Here is a 16,955-nt window from a genome sequence, read left to right on the forward strand (position 1 = left end):
GTAGAGAATCATATTATGCTGTGAATCTCTACGTCTTCGCATACTACTTATATACGGGAGATTTTCCCATTCTTAATCAAATAACATTCTTTGTCAAAACAAAAAAAATATCACAACAGTGAAAACAGTCTGAAAATTGGAACAACTGCTGTGGAGCATAGCCCAAACATTCTTCTTCCATAAGAAAGAAGGCTCTACTAATGATAAGGTAGAGAACGATCTACTGAAACTAGGGGACGTTCGGTAGAGTGTATAAGAATAGTATTGAATGAGGTGTATTAGTAATGTTGGGATTATTTCTTATCCATTGTTTGGTTTGGTGTATCAAGGATAGGTTTGTCTTTAACCCCATGCTTATACTTGTATTAATAACCCTTGTATTGCTCATATCATGGTTTGGTATGTATTAGTTATACACCCTATTCAGTTATAGGGTGTATAAGTAATACATGTATTAGTTATACATAGGCTGAAAAGCCTATCAAATAAAGAATTAAATAGTACCATGACTAATGCATGTACTCCCTTCGTATCATTTTATGTGGCACTGTTTGACTAGGCACGGTGTTTGAAAAAAAAAAGGAAGACATTTGAAACTTGTGGTCTAAAACAATCCTAGATACTTGTGTGGTTGTAAATCATTTCATTAAGGATAAAAGGGAATTTTAAAGTTCAATTATTTCTAATTGTAGTAACATGCCATTCTTTTAGGGACGGACTAAAAAGAAAAGGGTGTCACATAAAATGGGATGGAGGGAGCATTATTTTTCCTAATATATCCCACCAAACGACCCCTAAATGATCGAAAGTTGCAAAAACGAAGATTTTTCGATGTCCTTTGAAACTAGTAAGGATTGAATTCACTACAAGAGCTATGGCCTTGCACCATGCAGGAGATCAGAAAAGACTCCCTTCACACGTGGTGCACAAAAAGTAATTTGATTTTAGAATGTCCCAAATATTCACCTAAGTACCCAATAACAAGGCAAATGAAGCACATGTCTGGAAAACATTGACATTCCTAACGCTATACACTATTACCTAATCCCATATGTTTAACAACTAGAACCTAGTCAAGTGAAGATAGAACCAGTAAGCTCCCCTGGGAAATCCACACTGCTCCAGCTAGAAACCTCTTGCAAAAAGGATAGATGGAACTGCAGCTCCTTAAATTCTCGTAAATGATGCACCAAGGTTTTAGGGTGGTATGGTCTTTTTCAACTGTATCAAGTGATTCATGTCAAGCATGTCACAAACTCAAAAACAATGGCCAAACAATTCCCAGCACCCTTCTTAATTTATTTATTTCTTTATTGTAGTAGTGGCCACATTCAATAGACAATGCACAAGACTGTCAATTGCTTGCTGCTAGGTTGGTTTTTATACAATGGAAGAAAATCGAAAATCTGGGAAGCTATTCACATTTGCCTAGTCTAATAAATCCAGTTGGACTCATGGCCTGGTTTTCATGAACTCTCTCCAGATGGAAGAAAGAAAGATTTTCAAAACACCGTAGTAACTATTGTCAGCTTTTGGTGATAGATAGGCTATCTTCTGCTAGGCGATGCATCTGACGGAATTTCTCCTAAGTTCAGAAAAAATCACTCATTTATCTCCAACCCTCCCCCCTAAAAAAAGGAGCACCAATATTCAACAGAGCCGAGGTCTTCCAAATAAAGGATTGGAAGTTCAGTTCCAACCCTCAGTCTCCTGATAACACAAAAGGGTCATAGTAATTACAAAGGCAAGCAGAAGTTGAGTGATTTTTCACCTCAGCAATCCAAAAGAAATGGAAATTCCAGGCAAATGAAATCCCTAAAAGAAAGTTGGAAAGCCATGAATAAGTTCACAAGAAAATTGTAAATCCACGTGACTTGCATGTAAGGCTGGGCACCGGAACGGGTTGTACCGGTACCATTCCGGTCCGTTCCGGTACCATTCCGGTCCGTTCCGGTCCGGTAGTATTCGGGACGGGATGGGATACATTGAACCGGTACACGGAACGGAACGGTACCATGATTTGGTACCGGTATACCGGTACCGGTTCATCCCGGTTCATTCCGGTTCCGTTCCGGTCCGGTCCGGTACCGGTCCGGTCCCGGTAAATCATTTTTAATTAAAATAAAAAATAATATTTTTGTCATTATTTACTTTTATTAGCATTTCTTTTTTATTTATTTAATTTTTTTAAAATTACAAACTTAAGTTATTTAACTTACAAGTTATAAGTATAACTTAATAACTTATAAACTTCAAAAGATTCAAATCTTTAAAACTTATAACATAACTACATAAGCTCAAAAACTAAAAAAAAAACTTTATTAAACTTAACTTACAAACTTATATACGTAAAAATTAAAAAAAAAATCTTTAAAATAAACTTAAGTAAAATTATTATAAATTTTAAAACTTAAATACTATAAACTAATATAACTTAGAAAAATAANTTATGCTTCTTGCCAGAACCCCAGCTTCTTCCCAACTTTGAAGGACCTCTGTAACCTTTCCTGGCATAGTCCAGGAGAAACCTTTAAGGTTTATGAATAGCCTCCAAAGCTGACATGTGATCTTGCAGTGAAGGAACAAATGTCGAACAGTTTCTGCTTGTTCTCCACAGAAAACACATCTCGAACATAAAATTATCCCCTACAGATTGTCTTGTGTAAGGACAGCTTCCTTAGATAGGCGCCAAATAAAATATGATACCTTGTAGGGTATATCACTTTCCATATAGTTTTCCAGGGCCAGTTGACATTCTGTTGATTGTGATTATTCAATTGTATGCTTTGCCAACCCTGAAGGTTCCTCTGTCACTGCCCTGCCACCAAAGCTCATCTTCCCCTTCTTGTGTTCCTTTAAATTGGCCAATAGTGTTAAGGAAATCTGCAACTCTTGTGATTTCCCAGTCATTTACTTGTCTTCTGAAACTGATTTCCCACCCATCAGGTGTCCACATTCGTGCAATTGTTCTTTGCTAATTTAACATTAAGATGTGGATGTCTGAGTAGATATTCCTTAGAATCCCCATCTCATGCCAGTCATCTCCCTAGAAGCTTGTCTTTTCCCCATTTCTAACCTTAACCTTGGTTTTGATCTTGAAATCATCCCACAAGGCCCTTATAGATCTCCACAGATTCACTCCATATGCGGAAATTACTTCCTTCGTCATCCACCTATTCTCTTCCTCATACTTGGCTTTAATGACTCTTCTCCATAATGGATGTTTGTCATTAGCATATTTCAACAACCATTTCATTCCGAGGGCTTTGCTATGATTCTACAGATTTTTAATACCCAAACCCCCATATTTTTTTCTATTATCAGATCATTCCACTTTACCAGATTGTGAGCTTTCTCGTCCTTGTTTCCCTGCCATAGGAACTTCCTTCTGATTCTGTACAATCTGTCTGTGACCTCTACTGGAATGGGAAATAAAGACATCATGTAAGTAGGAATAGCATCTAGGACTGAGTTAATTAGAGTAACTCTTCCTTCAAGAGACAAGTATTGCCCCTTCCATCTAGCCAGTTTTTTCTCACACTTCACTATTACACTGCTCTAGATCTCTTTAGACATTGATTTAGCACCGTAGTTGGGAGAACCCCAACTTGTCCACCTAGGATTATGTTCAGTGCCTCCATGTTATTTACTTCATTAATGGGATAAAGAAAACTCTTTCTCCAATTAATATGCAACCCAAAGATTACGTCAAACAGGACCAATATTACTCTCAGATATCTATGTTGTTCTTCTTTTGCCCCACAAAAGATGAGTGTGTCATCTGCATATTGCAAATGAGTCACCTCAAAACTTTCCCTTCCATCGCTGGCCACATCAAAACCTCTCAACCAGCCATTTGTGTTAGCTGCTTTGAGCATGTTGTTAAGTCTCTCCGTCACTAGCAAAAATAGGAAAGGGGACAGAGGATCCCCCTGCCTGAGGCCCCTTTGAGCTCCAAAGAATCCTATTGGTGCACCATTAATCAAAACAGAGAATTTCACTAAAGATATACAAAATTTTATTCACTTGATTCACTTCAGCCCAAATCCCATCTTCTCCAGAACATTCAGCAAGTATCCTCAGTTAACTTGGTCATAAGCTTTTTCAATATCAAGCTTACACAATATTCCTGCTTTCTTCTACTTCATTCTTGAGCCTACAGCTTCATTTGCCACTAGGACTGTGTCCATAATTTGTCTACCTTTAATAAATGTCATTTGATGAGAATCTACCAATTTTTCCATCACCCCTTTCAATCTCTCTTTCAATCTCTCTGTTAGGACTTTGGAGAAGATTTTATAGATGCTTCCTATCACGCTTATGGATCTGAAATCTCTCGACTCAGTGGCACATTTCTTCTTGGGAATGAGAGCAATGAAAGTAGCATTGAAGCTTCTTTCCAACACTTCTTGCTCATGGAAATTTTGGAATCCCTTCAATATGTCATGTTTTACAATCTTGGAATCCCTTCATTATGTCATGTTTTACAATCTCTCAGCATTTGATGTAAAAGCCCATGGTGAAACAATCAGGTCCTGGGGATTTATCTTGACATAATATCTCAGAAAACCCTCCCCCTCACACACATGCACGAACTTGACATTGTTTATTTGGTGCACGCTAATATGGGGTATATTCATGCATTCAAACGCCATATTTTACTCATGATTTAGCCAAGTTCTGAGATAATCTTATGAATATTTACGTGTTTATTGAAAATTCCTTATGATGAGCTAATAGATATGATGTTATAACAGTAATAGGTATATACAATCCTACTTAAAATAGGAATAGGAATAGGAATAGTAATAGGAAAAGTATATAGTGTCCTACTTAGAAAAGGATTGTATTGTAGTGTCCTAGTTGGAAAAGGTGTCTATTGTAGTGTTTATAAATAGGGTCTCCCTGTAATAATGTAGAGACAACAAATTCAATAATATTCTTTTTCAATATTTCTCACATGATATCAGAGCCTCAACGATGTTGGTAGAGAACCAAAGAGCTTCTGCTGCCGACGAGTGGCTATTACCCATACATGTCGCCCATCTGGCCAATGATTATGTTTACAAAAGTAGGGTCAATGATATATGTATGTATGAACCCCATATTCAGGGGAAGAAAACTCAATCAAACAGGTCACCATGCATCAATTTTTGGTGACTTTCTAGGGTTCATATCCGTCGATATTTGTGTAGCACCGCACCATCTTGCCGGTAACTACATTTTCATATTTAATTTGTGTAGCACCGTGCCATCTTTCCGATGACTACTTTTTCACAATTAATTTGTGTAGCACCATGCCATCATTCCGGTGACTACTTTCTCATATCTAATTTGTGTAGCACCGTGCCATCATTTTGGTAACTACTTTCTCATATCTTATGTGTAGCACCGTGCCATCCTTCCGGTGACTACTTTTTCATATTTAATTTGTGTAGCACCGTGCCATCTTTCTGGTGACTACTTTATTTCATATCTAATTTGCGTAGCACCGTGCATCTTTTCGGACTACTTTTCATATTTAATTTGCATAGTACCATGGGCTACTTTATTTCATATCTGATTTTTGTAGTACCATGGGATTTTTCCGAACTACTTTCTCATATCTAAGTTGCATAGCACTGTGTCTTTTCAGTGACTCCTCAGATTTGATTTGCGTAGTTCCATTCGTTTTTCTAGTGACTCCTCAAATCTGGTTTGCGTAGGGTTATGCCATCATTCTAATCTTACCCGTATAACTCTCTTTCTCAGTTAGATCGTGCCATCATTCCAACCCTACCCGTATAATTTTATTTCTCAAATTGTGACAACTTCCCGCCATCAAATCTAATACTTCGGAACATGAGCATGTTTAGATTCTGAGCACTTCCGACAACCACTGCATTGTGAAGAAATCTATATGGAGCAACCACCTAATTTTGTTGCTCAGGATGAGTTAAGTAGCCTTGTATGTCGATTACGTAAGTTACTCTATGGTCTGAAACAGTCTTTGCAAGCACATTGAGATAGACTGACATTATGCATCAAATTTAGGATTTCATGAGAAGACTAAGCACATTGATATTGACTATCAATTTTGTGAAGTCGAGTGATCACCAAACTCCTCATCAGTCCTCATATTAATTACATTTGTAACAAGCTAGATACATATAATTTGTATGCACTAGCTTGAGGGGGAGTATTAGAATAGTAATAGGTATATACAATTCTACTTAGAATAGGAATAAGATTAGTATATAGTGTCTCACTTTGAAAAGGATTGTATTGTAGTGTCCTACTTGGAAAAGGTGCCTATTATAGTGTTTAAATAGGGGTCTCTCTATAATAATGTAGAGACAACAATTCAATAATATTCTTTTTCTATATTTCTCACATATGATTAGGATGATTTCAGGCCAAAAACAACAAGAAAGACCCAAAAGATGGATTGGAGTGCAAAGCAAAGTGTCTCGGACTAAAATGTAGCCAATTGGATTGCAACAGAGGAGTTAGTGGGGCGAGGCGGCCTACCGCGCATTGGGCCTCACCCCACCTGTTCAAAGCGAAGATTCAAAGACTTGATTTTCTTGCGATGATTTTGCAATGCACAAAGGAGGCAGGAGTTCGAGATAGACTCCGCATTGCAACCCCGTGAGCCACACAATGGGATCCACACCGCAACCACTCTGTTAACCGGACTGAAGTTGACCAAGTCAAAGTAAAGTTCAATCGAGATTAGGATTTCGACCTTATTGTTATATATATGTCATTAAGACAATGTTTTAAGGGTTACAAATTAATCCTAAGAATTAGATGTTGTCAGTAGAAGTTAGGGATTACTCATAGCATAGAAGATTCATCATTCTTCAGTTTTTAGGATTTACTTATAGTGTCTTAATAGATTGTTGTGGAATGAACATGATACTCTGGCAAGAGTTGCATTAATCAAAGGTGTTGTTTACTTTCTTTTACATTAATGTTCTTCAGTAGTTAAAATTATAATAGTTATTATTTACAGCTAGATATGAGTAGCTAAACTCATAACTAGGCTTATGGAATTTAGAGTAGGAATGACGATAATAGATTCTTTACACTAAAATCTTCTCAGGAAGGGTTGATCCTTGTGTATTAAGGTACTTTTGTAAAGATTGTTTTTAAAAGGTTGCAAACATTAAGAACTTGCATGTAATCTGACTTGCTTGACAAAAGAAATTAAGGTTAGGAAAAAGGATCATTAATAGGGATTTGGAGTTTTCAATCTCCATATAATAGTTTGAGCTAGAGATAGAATAGCTAACCTGAAGCTTTTGGTGAATGGACAAATTAATTCGACACCCAAGTGCTAACAGGACATAGGGTGATATTCTCTTAATTGGGCCAAGAGATTTTAGGAGACATAGTTTTGCAATAAAGAGGAACAAAAATGGTTGCTTTCCAATCAAGCACTTGGAAGTTTTCGTGTCCCTCAAGAGTCTAAAGAGAACTTTACTCTACTGGAGAGAATCGTTAGTTGTCAGAGTCATATACAATAATTCAGTTGGAACTATTTATTTGTTACAATTGTATGTTTCTTCACTTCTTAATACACCAAGCATATTTTACCTCAATTAGTTTTTTTTATATTTTTTCATTTAATGTGCAGTGGATATTTGTTCTAATTGTGTGTTTCTTCTTTTACAGGCTAAATTTAATTAAAAAGAATTAATTGAAACTCTATTATCTTTAGTCAAATAAAAAGTTTTAGCCTAACTAATGGAATTCCAAGTGTGTATTTGTTTTGTTTCTTCTTTAGATACAATGCATATTTATTCTAATTGTGTATCTTTTTCTTTATCTAGCCAAATCTATAGAAAAGAAACTTGGCTAGACCGCGTGTTTTTAGCCATCTAAAAAGGTTTTACCCAAAATAATGGAGATTCAACTTATTTTTCTTTTTATTTCATATTTAGATGCAAAAAACATTTATTACAACTGTGTACTTTTTCTTTTTCGAGAAATATCTGCAAATCAAAATTTAGCGCTCTATTATTTTACGTCAAATACAAGTTCAAAATAGTAAATATTCATTTGTGTATTTCTTTTTATTTCATCTTTTTTATGACTGTGGTGTTCGGGCTAGCTTTCGTGCACCTCACTAATTCTATGTGATCCCTACCACCTGCCACCAGCAACAGGTACAAGGCAACTTTGTCCACCAATGATAGGATAGATAGGAAGAATCACATAGTGATTTTTGTCTCCAGTTTCTTATTATTTCATCTTTAATGCAATGAACTGGCATTTCCTCTTTATCGAGCCAAAAAAGAAAGAATTTGGGTGACACTTCATTATGTTTAGTCAAATAAAAAGATTAGCTTAAACAATGGAATTCCAAACAGGTTTTTACAAATTTGTCCCCAGGAAATGATCCAAAACATTAATGAATAAAGCTCATCTTGTTTAAGACAATCATAACCACCCATCTTGTTGATCACTTCATTTTGTAAAGGGACATGTAAAAGTGTGAAATTATAATGCTACAAACCTTATTCTTCTACCTAATTTCTAAGCTTATTGAAGTCCTGGGACTCCATTGCGGCATTAAGTAAGGAGTTGGAGAATAGTTTACCCGCATTGGCATTTCTAAGAAAATGAAAGACTTTGAAAGGAGGCTTGTCTATCCCCTTAGAAGAATAGGGGTCGTAGGGATAAGACTAATAAAGTCAAGCCTTGTCTTAATCTTGCAAGTCTGTTTGTGTGCATGTCTGCTTTCTTGTTCTCAAGTGCTACATAACGGCTTTTAAACGCATTACCTAGTTGAATAACTTATCTTAGTCTGCTTTTTAGGTTCTTGCACCTTATCCACCTTATTGAGGTTGGAATGTGATCTTTGCCTTCTTATCCAAATCTATCAACACTTTCTCATCACATGCAAAGCGCTAACTATCTGAAAGAGGGTACGAAGTTGATCCTCAAACCGTAAGGATGCAGCTCATCCTTGGTGAAAGAGAGCACAAATAGTTAATCAAAGCTTCAACCCTCATGGCTCCAGTTTCTGATTCCCTTATTCTTAAGTTTCCTAGCTTCTATAATTTGTATCCATTTAGCCAAAATTCTCTTTGGATTCCTTTCTTCTTCAAAAATTGGAGGCCTTTAGCCCTTTACCACCATGATTTTTGTGGATTCTACAAGTGTGATAAATAATCAAAAAGCACTGAATTTTCACGACAATCTTATATGTTAGTAAAGACGCCAGAAACTGGTTTTTCTTCTCTTTTTTTTGGGTCACTCAAACATTTAGTCCATAGAGCCTAAAATGAAGCAAAAGACATAACCCATATGGGTTTTGACGCGAAATGCAAAAATTCTCCAACTTTAAACACATATTGACTGCACATGATAGGCTAATTGGTTTCAAACTCGTAGCTTGTGGAAAGAACCAACTCAACAAACAGGCCACTATATTGTGGACCAAACAGGAAGACAATACTCAGAGGCTAAAGTGATTAGATATTTCCAAAATAACTCCAAGACTTTGCCATTTATGAACATCCAATAACTTCACAACCTCTCATCTCCAATTTACGCTGAGAAATGTTTATGTAATACCAGATTAATTAAAGATTTTTCATAGCCAACTATCATGCTATTCTAAAACATTATTTGTAGAACAATTTCAATCATTGTCAGGAAGCTCGTGTACTTATCAAAATTCAATTAAGCCTCCAGTAAAGCATTTATAGCATTCCAATAAAGGCTTGTGAGCTCACATCTAAAATACAAATCACTTCTCTTAGGTGCTAAACATCAACCAAGCTCAACAATGGATTGCCTTCCATATATTTCATAGCATGTTTTTCCCGAAAATATGTGCATGTCCTTTACCAGCTGTGAAGAAGCATATGTCTACAATCTTGAGCTCTTATCTTTTACCCAATGACTAATTTAAGTTACATTGCACAACTACAGAAGGCTCAAATTTCACAATAACAGCAGTAAAGAGGATGCAATGTTGAAAAGTGAGGCTTGAGAGAAATAATTGATCCATGGCTTCTGGGTGTCTATTTACGAATCTGATTCTAGAAGGGCTCCAAATAACCTTTATTTCCACCTTTAAGTAACGCAGCAATCTGTTATGTTCGCTATATTACATTATGTTTCAAAAGAATACAATAGGCAAAAACAATAACATGTAACTAACCTGTTCTGCTTAAAGCATTCAAATCCATATATATCCAAAACTCCAATTTGTATCAGGGAATCAGGATCTTGCCCAACAGATCTGTTGATTTTTTCAACTAACCTGAAACAAGCAAGCGATGTACAATACTCTTATATAATCAACTTATATAAGTAGAACATTGACTATTGGATGCCGTAAAGGATTTTGGGTTACCAATCGAATAATTGGGCATAAACAGTCTTCGCTAAAGTATCACGTCCTGCAACAGCAGCACCACAATCAAGAGCCTTAATGATGATTCCTTCGTAAGTTTGAATTGATCTTGTACAAAGTGTGGTCACCAACAGTTGTACGTCACACCTTTAGAGAAAGAGGAATTGGGGATCAGTTGGACTGTCAAGACGTTAAGTAAAACAGGAAACTTAACACCCTTATAAAGCAATACGACAGAGCTTGAAAGGTTTCAAATAATATCAATACTGAAGTCCCAAGACAAGAAATGTAAAGAAGGTAAAGATAAACAGAAGTCAGCAATCCCTCAAGGCGATACAAATACCACTAAATCCAAGCATGGTGAATAAGGGAGACCAGTCTTACAGTTCAACAAAACTCCAGTTACCTACCCTCTTTTTGAGAGTTCTGAGTTTGAATCTTCACGTCCCCTAGGCTACATTTTTTGAAAAATTATTATCAAGCAAAAGTTAAAATAAAAACCCATAAATTAGTCCTATCCTATAAGACAACATACACAGTGCTATCCTTTCCTAAATATTTTTTCTAAGATGTCTTAAAATCAGGAATAATGCCAATACAGAACAGAAAAGCAAGAAAAAAAATGAAGAGCTATTGCAATAACTATTGAAGATGACATATTCATTATAACGAATTGCCAACTACATAAAACAGAGAGACATATTGAGTGTACCACAACCATTTCACCGATACAAACTGTACAAATCAAAATTGAGTAATGAACATTATTCTAAGAGAGAAAAAAGCATCGTTCGCTGAGAGCCGAAGAAGCTTAAGAGAGCGGGCAATATATAATTATTTGTCAAGGGAGAAAGATCATCAAAGAGATGATAAAGGACATGATAATCATTCATCAACCAGCAAAATCATCAGTAAATCAGAGAAACAAAAAGCTTAAATGTGTTGCCAGGAAGAGGAGGAGGAGAAGAAGAACCACTTACTTAAAAAGCTTAGCAGCCATCTGTAAATGAGACCTAGACTTTTCATCTTTTATAACTGATGAATCATGTTCTTTGCCCGGAGAGAATTCTATGTTTCCTAGATGTAGAATGGCTGCCAAGGTACGAAATATTGCTTCCTGTTATTAAAAGAGCGATGCCATGTAGTAATTAGTGAAGTAGAATAGGAATGCTACTAAATACAGAAATACTGATTAGGATAACAAACAACAGTTGCAGAACCTGTTCCTCCTGACTAATTCCAACAATATCCATAGCTCTCCTTGTCTTGGTATACTCCTCAGCATTGCTAACTCCATCTAGCTCATAGGTTTTGCTCTGGTTCAAGTAGTGAAAGTCACTAGGATGACCCAGCTTGTATTTCTCAGCATCCTGAAGAAGTAAGAACATAGAAAGGAAATAACCTTAAACTTTCTCTGATGGTCAAATCGCATAACTTGGCCACTTAGAACAATTTAAATGTGCACATCAATGTCACCACATTGAAGTTAATACACTCACAGGGAAAAGAATATTAGAACACACATTTCACCTAGGACATAAAGAATATCATGAATTAAACATCATAACTGAGCACACAGAGGGTAGAAAATACCATTCCAGATGCACATAATTGATAAAAGCAGTGATAATTCCTCTCTGGATCTGTTAGCTGAACAACACGAGATCTCTCCAGAAGATAAGTCCTAATTGCAGCTCCAGATATTCTGCCACTTGCATCAAATTGGATCTCAACAAACTTGCCAAAACGACTGCAAGAAACAAGGATAAGAGGCATTAATCATAATTCAATAGACCTCAAGAACAATTTCCCTATGTTCGATATCACTTTACTGAATAAGTATGAGTTCAAAGATTCCAACAAACTAGAAATAACCAGTTTCATTGTAAGAAGGTGAAAGACAAGACAAGCAGAGATTTCATATAAAGGACAAAACAATGCTCTTAAAAAAGACAACAAAACCACCTTCACTGCTAAAATAATGAACAGCACTGATTGCATCAAATGATACATGTTAGCAAGACCACCATTAGTAGTTGAAAACACACCTTGAATTGTCATTCCTAATAGTACGTGCATTGCCAAAGGCCTCCAGCAATGGGTTAGACTAGACCAAAAGTGAAAAAGGATTAAGAATTAGCAACATATAATCAACCCAAATTCAACCATCAATGGAACTTGCAAAAAATAAAAATGGGGGGTGGGGGGGGGCACTGAAAAAAGAACCATGAGGATGATCTCCAAGCAACAAGAATTGAGGTAGCGATCACAACCGAATTCACATTAGAACTTGATTTGATGATGACAGAAGACTAGGCAAGAAACTAATTGTAGCAATGAAAGTAAAGGACACTACAATATATTCAACGAACTTTAGAGTGTCATATGCATATTGGATGAAGAAAGAATGCAGTTAATTCATGTGTAAGAGGAAGGTGGATTCTTGGTCTGGTAATGGAATAAGATGTTTGGTTCTTTACATCTGGAAAAGGAAGGATGCCGTCCCTCCCAGTCTGAGCCACATTAGCTTCCTGACGGGAACATTCATTATTGCATGCAGATCTATCATGAAGATCTATCATGAAGCGACCAACAGGTTTCTCTCATATGACATCCCCCAACACCATATGTGAAATGCTTTGACCTCTATTCTTTTCTTTCGTGGGTGCATTCGGCAAACTGTTAGACTCAACCGCCATCCAATAAGTTTCTGGAGATGTTACCTCGGGTGCAATTGAGATGCATAGAAGTCTGGACTAAAACATCCTCCAAAGTAACAATAGATGGACTATTGGGAATTATCTAAAACTGAACTATGCTCCAATCTCAGTCAGATGAGAGCAAAAACCATAGAGGATATGTCTCTTTATTTCTCCTTATCAGTGCTCTTTAAGCGCGTGTAAGCCCTAAGGCGAGGCTCAAAACGTATTGTAACATTTTTCCTCCCTTAATGTGGTTCTGAGAAGTACGTGATTTTTTTATAATATCACATACTAAGGAGGCACAAACCCCTCATGAAGATGGATACTGTGAAAGTATATAACAAGCCTTTAGCCAGAAGTCAAGACTCTCAAACAATTCAAAATTGAAAATGGGCATAGAAAACAAGTTATTGAGTGATTCATAGTGAGAGAAAAAGACCCCAATATATTATACTTGGTAGTGCACTGCATGCAACTATAGCGGATCTGAGAAAGGAATTTATTTACAATAAGAAGAAGAAACTTGTCAAATTGGAAATAGGACGGTCCCAATTTGGAGAAGGAATGGATTAATGAACGCAATGACATGTTAGAGTCAATAAATGATAATAAAGGTATTTATACTGCCAAATCTAGCTATAAAATATTATTTTCTATACAACAGGGAGAGGTGAATGTATAAGGCAATCTGGGAAAGCAAGGCACCTCCTAAGGTGGCACACTTTTGGTGGATTGCAATCAACAAAATTTGCCTCTCACAGGATAACCTAATGAAGTGGAGTATTTTACTGTAAAATAGATGTCATATGTGTGAAGTTGAAGAAAAAACTATAGCTAGTTTCCTCCATAGCTCATAAAGAAGAATATTATCTGTACTTTCTTGGTGTTTGGTGAATAATAAGTCATACCTGACTGCTACTTTCAAGTTCTTTTTTAATATTAAAAATAAAAGTTGCTCTCACTAACGGAGCCAACAATAGTCCTTGAAAAAATAGTATACGAGATGAAGTAATTGAAAAAGGCATTCTAATGAAGCTAATAGATCACCAAGCAATCAGTCATAGTGGGAGACGCTCTATGTCGACATGCCGAACAAAAATTGACACCCTTCGAAGAAAATAATAGAAAGGACCCTAATAATTGAAATTCCTAAAGTTGCAAACAGAATCACCCTTTGATGTTTTGCCTATAAAACCAGTAAGCAGCAGTACCTCGAGAACTTGTTGTTCAACTGTTCGGTCATCAGCAGCAGCACGACCACCAACATAGGTAAGGTATTGCATTATCAACTTTGTGGTCTCTGTTTTCCCTGCTCCACTTTCGCCACTAACCAATATAGATTGGCTTTGGTTCTCAGACATCATAGCCCTAACAAGGAATATTTGAGCAAAAACAAATCACTAATTGATTCACTTTACGTAAACGTCACCAATCCCCAAATGACAAGTCAACAAACCTGTATGATGCATCAGCCACAGCAAACACATGAGGGCTAAGCTCACCAAACGGAGCTCCTTTATATTGCTCCATCATGTGTACATTGTACAGGTGTGGAAGTTTAGTGAATGGATTGACAGCTATTAAGATGCTTCCTGTATATGTCTATTTAAGGAAAAAAGGGGGAAATCAATTATGTTGCAACGCACCCTGTAGGATGATGGTGTTAGAGCATATGAGAAAATGGTTATTTAAGCTAATGAAGACAAAAAATGCACCAGATGAAACCCAACCAGGCGAACGATGATTCTTAAATAACGCACATAATTTGATGACAGTAGCTTTTGGTTCAACATTTAGGTAAGCACAACATATGTCAAAATCCATGATCAAGATATTTTAGAAGCAGTCACAGGAAAGCTTTCATTCTTTCCTCACCAAAATATTATCAAGGATATACTTTTAGCAAATATTGCAAACACACTGCAGTGGTGTAGGGGAAAAATCAATCTGCTATAGTGAATAAAAGTCAGTAAAGTGTCTTAATACCCATTTTAGTCGAATAACAAAGTGACATTCAGAACAAGGTAGATTTACTATTCATCTATCGGAGCCAACGTAGAACCCGGAACTATACCAAAATTGGCGCTGGTTGATACTGGAATTTAATTATCTTATTGCTAGAACTCTAAATGGATCATAAAAGGAAACTTTATTTACTTCATCACAAAGAATCACAATGCTTCAAGAAATAAGATAAGGAACTTTTATTTTAATTTTGATGCATTTTTGTTTTCCTTCCTCCTTCAAACTAAACACTATACAATCAGTTGCGGCACCCCCCCCCCCCCCCCCNCCCCCCCCCCCCCAATACTTCTGCCTCTATCAGGAGACTACACCAGTCCCCCTGCTCCACGTCCAAAGCATCCTTCTTAAAACAGTAATTAATGCTAGAAGTGGCATCTTAACTATGTGTAGACATGAACACTCTTATCAATAAAAAGATCCTAGCTTTTTCTTAATTTATATAGTTGGAAGATAGTGTGTATATAAAAAGAAATACCAAGGATTATAAATTCACAACTCACATAAATTTCATTAAGACCATATCGTCTCTGAAGATTGTCTAAAACTCCAGGCTCATTCAAATAAGTCAATTTGGTCATATCATCAACTCCTCCATGGTCTGCCTCTTCATCCCTTGGATACAGCTTCTCCGGTAATGACAATACCTAAAAAAAACAAAATTTACTCACATTTTCCATCAACCCATTTGACCAAAATTAACAAAGAAAAATCAAAACGAAGTGTTCGTCTCACTTTCTTGCCATATTCAGTAACAACTTGGACTTGTTTACCGATAAAATCAGTCACTTGAGCAGCAACCCAAGCGGAACTTTTGTCGTCGACCCATACATTAGAACCCTTTCGCAGTGTCATATTATGGGTTTGGATTAGCTTAGAGTGGCATGAAAGAAGAACAACAACTGGTTTCAGTGAAAATTTGGGGATTTTTCGGATTTGAAATTTGAATTGGTTTCAGCAATAAGCAAAACCCTAGAGAGAGAAGAAAAAAGGACGATAACAACAGAGAAGAAGAGGTTGATTTTTTCAGCTTCCCGCCCTAAAACCAAAAATGGAGAATATGACAGAGTCCAAATTTTTGGCCTTCAGTTCCCCAGAGTTATCTTAAGAATATTTACTAAATGGGGAACTTAGAGCTCCACATTTACACTTTGAAGTACTACTTTTTCAAAACTTTCTTATTTTGTGATTGAATTGCATGTGGATTTAAGCACCTATTATGAGTTTATGACCATACTTGTGAATCTTGTTAATAGTGGGATAGCAACCTAAATCATACTTCATTCTCTAGGGTATTTTAACTTTTATATTTAGGGTGTGTTTGGTATGAAGGAAAACATTTTTCGAAAAATATTTTTCAATTTTCTCATGTTTGGTTGAGTTAAATGTTTTGAAAAATATTTTCCAAATTAACTCATTTTCCTCAAATTTAAGGAAAATGACTTCCCTTCAAAACTTAAGGAAAACATTTTCCAAAACTCTCTTCTAACTTCCAATTTTTAAAAAAAATGTTGAAAAAATCAATTTATTTGGGCCCTACCCTCAAACCAGCCCCCCAACCACCTCCCCAAAAAAATAAAAATTTAAAGCTTGTTTTTAAATTCAATATTTTTACCCCACCCTCACCCCAACCCCCACCCCCTACCACCACCCTTCCCAAAAAACTATTAAAAGTTGTTTTTAAAAGATATTTCTAATTTCAATTTTTTATTTTTTTACACGCCCCCCCATCTCCTACCCTCGCCCCCCCTATCCCACCCCTTTCAAAAAGAAAAAAAAATTAAGTTTGTTTTTAAAAAATATTATTTCATTTTTTCACCCTTACCCTCGACCCCCCCCCCCCCCCCCCCCCCCCCCCCCCCCCCCCCCCCCCCCCC

The 16,955-nt window shown here is 36.4% G+C and overlaps 1 protein-coding gene across 1 annotated transcript in view; it reads right to left on the reverse strand.

Annotated features, from left to right (window-relative positions):
- Positions 1 to 16,185, reverse strand: part of LOC125878214 (myosin-15) — a 46,207-nt gene extending 30,022 nt beyond the window's left edge. The window contains exons 1-10 of the mRNA XM_049559415.1: positions 15,814 to 16,185; positions 15,582 to 15,725; positions 14,513 to 14,658; positions 14,268 to 14,424; positions 12,403 to 12,461; positions 11,948 to 12,104; positions 11,575 to 11,724; positions 11,335 to 11,471; positions 10,355 to 10,501; positions 10,160 to 10,261 (exon numbers count right to left, since the gene is read on the reverse strand). Coding sequence (XP_049415372.1) covers positions 10,160 to 10,261; positions 10,355 to 10,501; positions 11,335 to 11,471; positions 11,575 to 11,724; positions 11,948 to 12,104; positions 12,403 to 12,461; positions 14,268 to 14,424; positions 14,513 to 14,658; positions 15,582 to 15,725; positions 15,814 to 15,933 — 1,319 coding nt within the window. The 5' untranslated portion in view covers positions 15,934 to 16,185. The remainder of the gene's footprint in view (positions 1 to 10,159; positions 10,262 to 10,354; positions 10,502 to 11,334; positions 11,472 to 11,574; positions 11,725 to 11,947; positions 12,105 to 12,402; positions 12,462 to 14,267; positions 14,425 to 14,512; positions 14,659 to 15,581; positions 15,726 to 15,813) is intronic.
- Positions 16,186 to 16,955: the final 770 nt, after the last annotated feature.

Source organism: Solanum stenotomum, chromosome 10 (genome assembly GCF_019186545.1).
Source record: "Solanum stenotomum isolate F172 chromosome 10, ASM1918654v1, whole genome shotgun sequence".
NCBI lineage: Eukaryota > Viridiplantae > Streptophyta > Magnoliopsida > Solanales > Solanaceae > Solanum > Solanum stenotomum.